The sequence below is a fragment of the Erpetoichthys calabaricus genome, chromosome 12 (genome assembly GCF_900747795.2).
Source record: "Erpetoichthys calabaricus chromosome 12, fErpCal1.3, whole genome shotgun sequence".
Taxonomy (NCBI): Eukaryota; Metazoa; Chordata; class Cladistia; order Polypteriformes; family Polypteridae; genus Erpetoichthys; species Erpetoichthys calabaricus.
The window spans coordinates 133,128,936-133,142,525 of record NC_041405.2 but is presented as its reverse complement, the minus strand read 5'-3'; the positions used below and the strand labels follow the sequence as shown (position 1 = coordinate 133,142,525).

General features: G+C 43.1%; 1 protein-coding gene across 2 annotated transcripts in view; it reads left to right on the top strand.

Moving 5' to 3' along the window:
• Window positions 1-6,065, top strand: part of mef2b (myocyte enhancer factor 2b) — a 60,168-nt gene extending 54,103 nt beyond the window's left edge. For both annotated transcript variants that reach the window (XM_051934659.1, XM_028816258.2), the window contains exons 6-9: window positions 678-823; window positions 912-1,023; window positions 4,314-4,425; window positions 5,602-6,065. In XM_051934659.1, the coding sequence (XP_051790619.1) occupies window positions 678-823; window positions 912-1,023; window positions 4,314-4,425; window positions 5,602-5,938 (707 nt within the window). In that variant the 3' untranslated portion in view covers window positions 5,939-6,065. The remainder of the gene's footprint in view (window positions 1-677; window positions 824-911; window positions 1,024-4,313; window positions 4,426-5,601) is intronic.
• Window positions 6,066-13,590: the final 7,525 nt, after the last annotated feature.

Sequence of the window (13,590 nt, the reverse complement as noted above, 5' to 3'; positions counted from 1 at the left end):
CGTTACCACCTCTTTAAGGAATTTCCACTAATGCACGTATACCCAGTGTAGGCAAACATCAATGTCATTTACATTTTCAGTTGTTTAAGTGTGGTTTTTAAGTGAAAATGTAGTAGTGTGAACATAGTCTTAGATACCAGCGGCACAAACACATCACACGTTTTCTTACTAGCAGTTGCATTGCAGCAATGGGAGAAGTGACACTAACAACAACAGCACAAAACACAAAATGGCATGTACCACAAACAAAAGCAAACAACAAAATGGTGATGTGCTGAGGTCTTTAAAATAACAAAATAAATTATTATAATGAGTGCAAGACAAAAACATAAATAGAAAAGTATTGCTGGAGAGCCAGATTCAGCTATCTAATCATGATGGATCCCTGCATATTCATACGTGTTGAAACATTTCTATTATGCACATGCAGCTCTTCGCCCTCAAGTAAGTCTAAATTAACTCTTTTCATGTTATATTAACCTATAAAAGTAGATAAACAGAAGTTGTTTCCATGCAGAATACCCTCCAAGTGTTCATTTAGCAGTGGTGTCCACTTACGCATGTGGACCCCTCCACGTTCCCATTTCCATAGGTATCGGCACTTTGCCATTCCATTCCATTCACCTCCTCACTGTGCCCAGCCATGCCCAACTCAGTCCTCTGCTTTTCTCTCCAAGGTGTCGGTTACTCCATGTTCTCCCATGCCAACCTGAACCGGGTTCTGGATATGAAGACTTCGTCACATGCAAGTCTTGGAGCAGACAGCAGAAGAGTGGAGGTTCATGCAGCCCTGGCCGGCACCAGGGCTAACCTGGGGGCTGTGGTGAGTAGACCCTGGGACGTCTGTGGTTATTATTCTGACACAGTGGGGCACCCTAACGAGACAATATTATCTTGTGTATTGGTCATAGAGGGCGCTTTACCCGGGGATGCACCCAGGAAGTCAAGGCATGACAATGACCAAGGCTGGACTCTCTGGGCACGGCCTGGGAGGATATACCCTGGCAGCTGCCGGACCTCCTGGTAAGTTCTGACTCAGTGTTTTAGGCATTGTTTTTATGCAGTGTTGTAAAGTAAAATGGTAGAAATACTTCTTTACTGTACTTCAGTACTCTTTGATTATAATTATCCTTTACTTGGGAATAAAATTGTCTACTTTTACTACATTTTTTCAAGAACAAATTACTATTACAGTACTGCAATATGAAGCCAGAAAATAAGTTGGCCATGCATATGAACACAGCATTTTACTCAGTTAATTACCTAAAATACAAGCTTCCCCAATTTTAGAAAAACTAATGTATGCAATGGATCAGGATCGATTTTTCAAATTCACACCGCTGTCGCTATTGCTGTGCTCACATACTATTGGACTCTTCAGAGCTACCAGCTATGACGTTTTTCCTTCCTAGTTCAGTGTGTTCATGTGAGTTTCGGGCTGGACTTTTCATAGAAGCGTGAGGTCATTGTTGATTTGTTGAGAAGGTTCTAGTTGCAGACCTCAGGAGTTCCGCCAGTCAGGAGCTCCACTGAACAGCCAATTAGATTACACATTGGCTCCAGCAGACCCCCGTGACCCTGTGTTCGGATTCAGCGGGTTAGACAATGGATGGATGGATGGATATACTTTATGCCACTTGGTTTACACAATAGTTGTCATTATTTGAGTCAGGCAACTCCTCACACAACCCTAATCTTAACCATAGTGTAACCGGGCATATCGTGTAACTTCACTGACATGTAATGCAAACAAAAACAACTTCCTCAATGGAGCAGAGCTCTGGAGGTCTGCAGCCAGACTCTATTGGATTTGTCACTTAGTCTGCAAAAGAAATAGCAATTACTGTATTCTTGTGGAAATAAATAATAAATAAATGCATACCACTTTGCTTCAAATGCAACTCTAACGAAAAATGTAATTTCTGGTTGACCGAGTTATATTTATGCAATTGACTAAGGTGAAAGGTCAGTGCTAAGTCGCAACTCAAAGAATTTGAGTATCTTTGTTTTCTCCAAATTGTCCGACTTGTAGCTCAGACTTTGTAGGGCATTCATGTGGAATCACTGACACCCAAACTCATATTTACCGTATATATGATAGCACATGAACACAGAAATATACCCAGTCATCTACCAGTCATTTCAAGTACACCTCCCTGCAGCTTGCCAAAGGACGTGGGGCTGGATGTTAGTGACAGGGAATCGTAGTGTCAAACACTGTCCTCACGGTGGAGTGCCTATGGGGGTGGGGCTGGATGTTACTGACAGGGAATCGTAGTGTCAGGCACAACCTGCCAAAGGGGGCGTGGCTGGATGTTTCCAAAGCTGATGATGTATTACCAAAGCTGATGTCATTGTATTTGGCAGCCAGCTGAACTGGGAGGCGCCAATCCACAGGCTGCAGTGAGATGTACTTGTGCGCTCACGTGCTGTAGTTCACTCACATCGACAGTGTGTCACTCACATGTGTCTTCTCACATTATCCTGCGCATCACAGCAAATGGTGAACTAGTCGGAAAAGCCCATGAAAAACCAAAAGGTCACTCCTTTGAATGTGAAACTAGAAGTGATGAAGTCTAGGTAAACAGATTTATTTAACATTATTTAATGAAGGGCAATGCCTTATTAGTGTTCATATACAGTAGTTGGCTAATGTTATCATTAAGCTAATTCTGCCAAAATTCATATAGCAAGGTGTTATATGAACAAAAATGGGGGCCATTTTGGTGTTCTGGTGGGAAGCATGCACTGAAACAGCACATTGCGCCACCCACCACACGATGAACCACCTCAGAATCCCAAATTAGGACTCGAGCACAGCGGGTGACACCTCAGCACCACCCTAATTTGAATGGAGTGGAACAGTGTGAGTTTTTTTACAGTAGCTGGAGTGCCAATCCTGCCACGAACTCCTGAATTTCCCCTGCAGTTGGAGGACCTGACTACAGGTTAATATCATAGCCTGGGCGGAGCAACTGCAGGTTAAGGACCTTGCTCAGAGGCTAAACGGGAATGCTTAAAAATGTTTTCCAATTAAATTAATTGTAAGTAGATGTTTGTGTTGTGAAAATTCACTTTACAAAACGTTTTCACGAAGAGATTAGCTCCCTCTTGAATCAAGGAAGCCTGTAAGCCTTTCCTATTTGGTCCACCGCACTGAGTTAAGATACAATCACTAAGATGTCTGTTCACACTGAAGGTCACTGCTTCAAGCTGCAGTTACACAGCTCAGACTTTGTAATACGACTCACGTGCAAAAAGAAGGTAACCTGAATATTTACGTTTGTAAGAACATTTTTTAACTGTATATAAGATAGAAAGAGATCCGACATGTGCTTGTGCATTTCAAGTGGCACACTTGAAGCAGCATACAGTGGCACCACATAATGCTCACCAGTAGCCTGTGCGACATATGCATAAACGCAGGACAAGTTGAAGACAGGTAAAGATTAAAAAAATAGATAAATAAATAAACAACAGGTATGTAAATAGATAGTAATCATTTGAAATAGATAAATAAATAATAACAACAAATAAAAAAAACAGTATTCATAGGGGTAACAGATGTACTGCATATAAATTTGCTATTAGGAGCAGCACAGAGTTCAGAGTCTGGACAGCCGAAGCTGCTGCAGAACCTGGCAGAACAGGTTCGGATGCTCCAGTACTTTCTGCCAGATAGACGTGGGACAAAGAGAACATAGCAGGGGTGGGAGCGGTCCTTCACAATGCTGTGGGCTTTCTAGATGTCTTTAACGTAGGGCAGAGAGGTCCCAATGATCTTTCCTGCTGTTATAGGACCTAATAGTCAGAGACACTGCGGTTCTGAAACCAGACAGTGATGCAGCTGCTTAGAATGCTCTCTGTGGTGCCCCTGTAGAATGTGGTGAGAATGGAGGGAGGAGTTACTCCGCTGCACCTTCTTGGCTATGGAGGTGGTGTTAATTGACCAAGTAAGGTCAATCCTTACGTATGCTTAACATGAGATACTTTCAAAAGTCTACTTCAGCAGTACTTGAGTCACTTTGTAGAAGGGTATCTCTACTTAGGTATAGCTGTTGGGTATTTTCTTCATCACTGCTTTTATGGGCAGAATTACAGTTTCAGAAGATGAGCTTTTATGGGCACAAGGGTATGGGTTTAAAGATTCTGCAAAAACAGATTCAGTGTGACTTTTGCCATGCAATGCAGTAATATGACTCATGACATGCCAGATTTGTCTTTTGTGGCGCATGGGTTCTATACCACATCATACCACTATGGGGTGCTGACTGGCATAATGGCTAACCACCTTTTTTTATTTCCTTATGCAGAGTACCCACATTCTGGCTTTGCCCAGTCCGTGACTCTTCAGCGTAATGCTGTCAGCCCCTGGCAGCAGATGCACCCACAGGACGTCCCGTCGCTGGCCAATGGAAGTCATGGGTGAGTCTGCTGTCAACCTGCTACACACAGGACCTCTTTCTGTTCATTTTAGAATAAAACACAATTAAACGAAAGCTTACTGGGTTGGCAGGCACTGTCAGCTCTCCCAGCTGACGCCCTCCAATCCTCACTTCTGGTCCTGCATTGCCATCTTCTGGCTGCCAGGGTTAATAACACCTGCGAGTCAAGCCACTAAGAGTAAGTTCTGTGTGCCTCTGACAGGAATACCATTTGGGTAATGCCCAGTGAGGTCAAACTCGCCTATATGATTGGGCACCCCCAAATACAAATGGTTACCCAGAGTGGAAAGACGGGGTTATCATTGTAGCAGTGCCAAAAGAGGCCATGCAGGGGAGGATCCCAGAATAACAGTGCCCAAGTGGTCACCAGTTATCTAACTTGGGAGAGACAATGGCAGTGCCCACAGGCATCAGTGAGGTGATCAAAGCAGATAGACTGGGAGGGGCACCACAGGGGTAATGCCCAAAACCGTCTGAAACCTCCCAAACACTCGATCAGTCATACATATGGGTAGCAGTGCACATAGGGCTGCCAAGGGGTCAATGACTGAAGTGGTCACAATGGAATACCATATCAGCTTTATTCAATTCAGTCAGAAAGGGTGGATACCAGTAAGGCTGTGCCCAAATTGGTAACACGCAGGCATCAAGGTGACAGCAATAACAAAGAGTCAATGAGCAAAGTAATCAGGCAGGGATGTCACAGAAGGACAGAGACATGGCAGTGGCATTGTTCCAAGCATTCCCAAAGTGCCCAGAGCCAGCAGCCAGCTTTCTAAAGCAGTCAGGCTTGGGAACCACAAAGACAGTGCCATGGCATTCATATAGTGTTACAATGGCAACAGTGCCAAAGTGTTTGCCATCCCTCAGATGATTTCACAAGGAAGGTGCTTTAGACCAGTAATACCCTGGCAGCTCTCCAGTCACTGAGCCTTCTGTTCAAGGTTAGGATACTACCCTGGCAGTGCCCAAAGTGTTTGTAGTCCCTGACCATCTGACTAGTTAGCAATGCAAATAATGGTATGTGCCAAGAGCTTGTCAGTTACCCAGCCATTAGAGCAGATAGAGACAGCTGGCATGAGACACTGAATAAAATGCCAACCTGCCACTAAATTAGTTGGGTTGTATTCATTTTATACCATTTTTCTGTTTGTAGAATTTTGGGTGGCAACAGCAGTGGCAGTTCCTTTCCTGGACAGAACCTGGAGCCCACCTCCCCTCATCCTGCTGCCATGAATACCAACATCAAGTCCGAGCGCCTCTCACCTGTCAGCTCCTGCTCTCCAACCACGACCACCCAGCGTCTCACCAGTCGGCCCTCCCCAGCTGGCACCTCAGACCCTACGTCGACTGGTGAGCCTTATCCAGCCCGTGAGAGAGAGGACTTCCAGAAAGGTGGCTTTTCGTGCCCACTAGTCCTTGCCCCCAGGCCAGTCTCAGAAGACAAGGGTGGTTTGCGGCGAATAGAAACCACCGAGAGTTGGCACAGATAACTGGTCCTTGGCACGCATCCTGGCTCACAATTCACTTCTTCTTTTGGTCTCCCTGCTCTCCAGAATATTTGCTTACAAAAAGATCAAGAACTTGTGTGCCAAGCTTGTTTACCAACAGTTATGCATATCTAGCTGGCATGTTGATAGGTCTGAGTCTGAGGGAAGGGGGTCACTAATACAAAAGTCCTGAATTACAGTTTGGAAATCCAATGAACAGTAAACCACAAAAATCATCCTGTGCCAATGCAGCACTTGAATACTTGTGCCCTTGTGCCTGTCATCTCTAGTGGATGTGGTACTTGTAAGCCATTCTTCTTCTTCTTCTTCCAAATGACCTTTCCTTAAGAGCCTAACAACCACATTGGCACAGAAGTGTCGGTTTAAACCTCTTCACCCTCCCAACTCTTCTGCAATCAGTGTCCAGTTCTGCAGTGGCATTAATATCTTCCTCCAATCAAACCTCATGCCTCAACTGGCATGGAGACTTGCATTGGAACTAGCTCCACTCCTTGACTGGCGCCTTCACCCAGTGAGTGGCATGGAAACCTTCCAACAGCCTATGGGTGGACATTAAGGGGCACTGAAGGCAACCCAAAACCAACCCTCCAACTGGGACCTGGTCTTCAAGGGGCATGTAGGCTTGTCCATGGTAGTACTCCAGTCATCAATTACTACTAACACTTTGGTTCCCTCAGATCTAAACAACATAGTGGGATTCTTTAAATGGCACCTTAACCTTAACCCACAAGGATCACACTGGCTTGGCCAGCAGCCACTTTGCTTGGCACAAAAGGCTCCTCCCTCCATTGATGTTTTATGTCATTGAGCCTGGTTATAATAAGTCAGGTGGGCACAGTGAAAAGCTTAGGTGGCAGGGCCCAAACAGCCTATCCCTCTAAATTTTGGCCTGATTATTATCATTATTATTTCTTATTTCTTTTATTATTATTACAGACTGTATTCCTATCCCAGTTGGCCTAAAGAACAAAGGCAAATGTGAAGGAACAGGATGGTCACTAGCCGTAGTTGCCATGTTGCAATTTATTCTCCTTATTTTTTTTTCATTTCATGCCTGTCTTCTTTGCCCACTAGACTGTGCTTTGCCCTCACATCAGACCTCCATTCACGCTAAGGTGGCGCTGAAACCTGTTGACCTTCACTTGTTGATTTACCAAAATCAAACGTTCACATGACTGGTATGGTACCATGGTCTCAGACTACAAAATTTTTTCGGTGCCAGGGTCTTATTTTTATCTGATAATATAGTGCCCTGCTCTCAGGGGCACCTCTACCAGGAACTGATGTTGGCGGTCCCCTGTTTTCAGGTTAACTTAATGTTGTGGAGGAATAGAATCACACCTTTACCTACTATTGTGGTGCCAGTCTCAAGTTCACCAGTGTCTTCAACTTACCTACCTACCTAACTTCATTCACTGCATGGTGCAGTGCCAGAACTACAAGTTCACTGACTATTTTGAAATCATGTATCAATTTGCCCTGCTGGTGTGATGCTGGTGTCCAAAGTAGCGGTGACTTTAAAATTCACCCAATGTTGTGATGCCAGAGTGTCCATTTCACCTCAGGTTTGCGGGACTCAAGTTCATCTATCAGTGTGGTACCAGGATGTCAGTTTCACTTGACCAGGTGGTGTAAAGTCCTGGTGCCAGGGTTTCAAAATCACCTAAAATTGAACTGCCAGGGTCTCAGGTGTACCTGCAAACAGTAGTATTTTCCCAAATGCTTCTGCTGACATGTTATGAGACTCTCAAGTGCCTCTACTTAACGTGATGTCAGGAATGCCGGCCTCTCTATGAAGTCATTTTGTCCGGAATGCTTCTGCTGTTATGGTGCTAAGGTCCAAGTGCCTCCGGTGATTCGGTGTCGGAATGTGTCGTCCACGTGTAGAGCGGAAGCGCGACACCCCTATAACCCCTTCACCTATCTTAGTTCAAACTGTCTTTCTTCGTTGCAGCTTCTCTGCCTTTCCGAATCTCCCCACTCAGGTTTCAGCAGCGCCACCTCGTGGTACTTTCTGTGTGTGTATGTATAGAAGTGACTTCAGATGAGGACTCTGCGCACGCGTCTGCGCTCTGACGAGATAAAGACATGAGTACTGTAACATGAATTTATACTATATATATATACACACGTGTATATTATTAACTGCAATCTACATTCTTGAAAAGAATGACAACAAAGCCATGATCTATTCAAAAAGGCAGCGAAAATGCAACTTGTGCTTATGGGCAGTGTCTTCGTTCACAAATATCGAGCTCTCTTCCTGCAGGTCAGTCTCCACCGCCGCGCAGCCCACTGCCACTGATCATTGTCTTTTTTTTAATTGATGATTATTAACAGCAAAAAAAAAAATCAAATATATTTAAATGTATTTCTTAAGTAATAAAAATAAATTAATTGGCTAGTTTGTTCATTTTGTTTGCCATCTCGCATCGTTGAAAATGTTCGGTTGCAGTTATGGACTAAACCCACTAGATGTCGCACATACTTCACAATGGAGGGCGAGAAGGTCAAACAGCTCCTTCCTTGATGTCGTCAGTTCCGTAGCCTTCACGTTAAATTTGTGATAGATAGATAGATTCTGTGGTTTTTATCTTATGTGTACATATAAATAACATATAAATACAAAATACAAGATCCACTTGGCATGATCTGATAGCCTTCAAGAAGCTGCCCAACATTACCTTTACACACAGAGAAGCAGCTGATGTTCTGTTGTGGTCCAATATCACTGGTCACCGCTTCACTAAAACTGTATAATGCATTGGGGTAAATGACAACTAGAGGTTACGACAGAGTAATAGATAGATATGACACTAATGATTGGTACCGTGTCTTCTGTGCCTCCTTCTAAGCCTTTATCACATCCTGCACCTTTCTACTCCACCACTACGTCTCTTTGTACCAGGTGAACTTCTTCCTGTTGTTCTACCTAAACCTCTTCACCTACTCTCGATACAACTTTTCCTTGCTTTGCTATTCTTCTTCCACTATTCCACCATTCCTTCCACACCCTCAGATGAGTGCACTTTGGATTTCTCTTCTACTACTGTATGTCACAAGCTGGTTCGCTTTCTTTTAAAAAAAATGTGTTAACTATTACCAAATCAAGCACCATGACAACATCTACTATTCACTCTCGTTTCCCATTCTCCTCCATTCTCTATGTACTTTCTCTATCATCTCTCTGCTCTTTCCCATGTACCATTTAGATCACCACCAACAACTGCCTTTTCTCCCTCTTGTACTGCCCTGAACTCCTCATCTGCACCCAGGAAACATTCTTCTCCTCTTTCTCACAGCCCACTTGAGGAGCATATGCACAAATAGCATTAACTACAGTCTCACCAAGGCCCAGCTTGACCCTCATCACTCTATCACTCCTCCTATTCACGCTGACACGAGCATCTTTAGGTTCTTTAGATACCATCATACCTACTCCCTTGCTCATTCACTCCACTGTCCAACAACTTAGAGCCTGCTCCCAGTTCTCCTGATGTATTCCCCTGCCATTTTGTTTCCTGCACACCCAACACTCCCACTTTCCTCCTTTCCATCAGATCTGCCAGCTCACTTATCTTCCTCTTACCCTTTTCTTTCCCATTGTCTTCTTCTAGACTACCTTCTTTAGCCAAGCTGCCCCCTCTGCCCCGGTAGTCCTTGTTTGCTTTCCATAAGGGTCTGTCATGTCTCCTATCATTTTCCAAAGCTGATTGGATTGATTCCATCATTAAGGTTCTGGCTAAAGTTTTACAGCCGGATGGCCTTCCTGACACTAACCCTCTAGATTTATATGAGATTATGCTGTTTTGCCTCCTTGATGGCTAGATTCTAGATAGTACAATAATAGAGATAGACATGAAAGGCACTATATGAAATAGATTGCAGCATAGAGGTTAAGAGTTTGGATTTCATATCCTGAGGTTGTGGGTGAAAATCCCACTACTGACCCTTTATGACAATAAGCAGGTCCCTTCACCTGCCTGAGCTCCACCTGGAGAAACAAAAGAAATGTAACCAGTGGTGTCTGAAATGTTATAAGTCTCCTTGGATAAGGGTGTCAGCCAAATAATAATAAAACAGATGAGGTGCTACACAGATAGATGCTATATAAATAGAGAAGGTGACATGACAGGGAGAAGTCACTTGAGACAGATGTGAGAGTGATTATAAAATAGGCAGACCTTTGCATTTTGCTTCACACCGTTATTGTCTCATTTTGCTCTTCCACTCAGTGACGTCTGCTCAGATGGTGGCATCTTACAGTCTTCCAAATATCCAAGTGTTCTTTAAATTACCTGCGATGATCTGCCGATGAGGCGTGCTCAGCCCCGAAGGCCCCCGGACCACCCCAACCCCCCAGCTCTGAGGTCGTGTCTGGGCTTCTCCCGAGAGAGTCAGGCTTGTCTGAATGCTTGAGGCCCTGGTCCCTATAGCAACAGCCAGGGCTGCACTGAGGCTCTCCAAACAGATGCACACAATTCATGTCATCATACAGATATGTCAGCGCTGTCGCCTTCCACTTCATTAAGCAGGACACTCTCCCAGACCTGTCAAGAAGCTCTGGGCTTTGTGAAAAATCTCTGTGTCTTTGGCCGCAGGGCCCTCAAGTGTGCTGGGTTTAGCACGGGTGGGCCTGAGGAGGGCACTGGAGAGCTGTGGAGTCAAGTGGACAACTAGACAGCTTCTGGCTTCAAACAGACATCCTGAGTGGAAATTCCGGTGGTTCCCACAACTAAAAAAAAAAAAAAAACAGGTTTTAGTTCTGAAGACCACACACTGCCAGAAAGCCATCTGCAGCCAACAGCTTCCATCCCTGAGTTTCACACTAGCCCCATGCTTCTTGTACATTCATTCTCCAGTCTTGCTTATTTCAGAAGAATGTCATGAAGTCCAAGGCCTAAGTACAAAGTATGAATCGGGGAACAAGAACATCCATGTTTTAGAGTCAGCAGTCAATCAAACATGCAAGTCTCAGTGAAGGAGCTCAGACTCCACACACACACAGGAAGAGCACAAAAACTTCATGCAAAAGGCAAGAGACCCTTTGAGCTGACCACTGGGCACCATGAGACCACTTACGTTTTCCGTTGTTTGTACTGTCGAGTCACCGCTAACACACAAACCATCCACTGAAATGTCCACCTCAAATTCTCTCTAAAGTTAGAAGTGAAAATAATAATGGGCAGACCCAGCTCTAGGAGGTCATTTAACCAGACCAAGACCCCCTCCCACCCCAAATATCTTATCAAGCCTCCTCACCCACACTGTCAGGTATACTGTTACTTGTTGGATTTTTGGGAATTTATCACACCATGTTAGGCCTGGTGATGAGTCATGACGATTACAACTCTAATGTGCCAAAGTGACTTCCCTACCAATAAGGAGTTCATGAAGGATTCAACTGCCAATCAGGAATAAAAAGTAACATCAAATAAATAATTGTGGGAGCAAAGCCCACTTTGGGAGGCTCATGACCCTAGGACTCTGCATGGGGACTCGGCCTGACCCCGACCGGCATCATACAACAGTGCTTCTCATGCCCAGTCCTGGATGACCCCTCAGGCTGTGGGTTTTCATTCACACCAATGGCGTCTTTCTATGGTCCTCCTACAATAATAAGGCAAGCAGCCACTGCTGAGTTTGCTTTTTTGTTTTTTTTGTGTCAGTCTAGCATTTACAAAATGGGTTCTGCTATATTAATATTGAATGAAGCGGGAATATACATGCATAAGAATTCTTTTTGGCTTTTATGTATTTTATTCTTATTCATTTTCTGGTTATTTATGGCATTCTTTACTAATAAGCACACAAGTCGGCCTTTAGCAGTCGTGTTGCTTACTCAGGTGTCCACCATGCTTGTCACTAATTGTCAGCATTCAGATACAATCAGAGAGCAAACTCCACAGAAAAAGCAAATTAAAAAGAAAATGACAGAGTAAAGGATCTTAAACAATGGGAAAAAGACAAACATTTCTTCATTTCTGATAAATGTAAATCTAACATCAATGCACTTTTCTGAATGCAAAGTAACAGATGAAATAAAAAGGACAACTAAAGAATCAGATGGATTTAAGGTAAAAATAACTTATTGGTTGTGAGGAATCCACCCAGGACTGAACTTGTGCCTTACTGCACTCCCTGCTGCCATTCTGACTTCAGGGGTCTCCACTGACATCCTTTTGACTGGTCAGTTAACAAGGAACAGAGAAAGGTCACAGGAAATAAAGAATTAATTTAATAAGATGAAGGGCATTAGTAATAAATCATTAAAATGTCAATTTAAAATAGCAAGAATATTAAATAAGGATATGGACTGTTATTAATTAATGAACTAAATATATATGGATCCACTGTTAGCATCTCATCCATTAGTACAAGCCAGATGATAAAGAATGACATAAAGTATGACTGGGCAGTTTCAATAAAGCAATAATAACAATACTAGTAAGGCCCTTGTGAAGAAGTCATGAAATCAGAAACGATGAAAAAATTAGGAAGGCCTAAGAAATTGAACATCAGTGGCAAGGCTGTCGATCACAGCTCCATGACAGCCTATCCAGAAAAAAGGAGCAAAACACCTTAACAGGCAGGCAGGCAGGCAGACCGACTCGATAGATAGATAGATAGATAGATAGATAGATAGATAGATAGATAGATAGATAGATAGATAGATAGATAGATAGATAGATAGATAGATAGATAGATAGATAGATAGATAGATAGATAGATGCATATATGCATAATACATAATGCAGACATACACAGGCTAGCAGTGTGGCAACCATTAAGGCTCTGGCTACAGTTTTATGCTGAATGGCCTTCCTGACACTAACCCTCTCGATTTATGCGAACTTGGGACTGTTGCTAAGTTGGGCTGGTTTGCCTCCTTAATGGCTAGATTATAGATATTACAATAATAGAGACAGATATGAAAGGCACTATATAAAATAATTGTAGCATAGTGATTAAGGTTTTTGGCTTCAATCCCTGAGGTTGTGGTTTTAAATCCCACTACTAACATTGTGTGACCACGAGCAAGTCACTTCACCAGCTGCTTTCCAATTGTACTGTATCTGAAATGTTGTAAGTTGCCTCAGATAAAGGTGTCAGCCAAATAACTGTAATGATAGATAGAGTGAAGTGGGAAATTAAGGTTTAAAGAACCTCAGAAAATTCTGAAGTATTACAAATTCCAACAACATCATCTCCCTTCAAACACTCACATGAAAGACAAAAACAGAAAAAACTTGTGACTTGGCTAAATCTAAAAGAACAGTCCAAGTCCCAGACTTTCTTGAAGCAATGCTACAGGCCCAGCACATCACTCTGGCCATCAGAGTTGTAGAACACATAATAATAATAATAATAATAATAATAATAATAATAATAATAATAATAATAATAATAATAATAATAATAATAATAATTCATTACATTTATATAGCACTTTTCTCAGTACTCAAAGATGGATGTCACTTCTTCTTCTTCTTCTCATTTTTCTTCTTCTTCTTCTTTCAGCTGCTCCCATTAGTGGTTGCCACAGTGGATCATCTTTTTCCATATCTTTCTGTCCTCTGCATCTTGCTCTGTTACACCTGCCACCTGCATGTCCTCTCTCACCACATCCATAA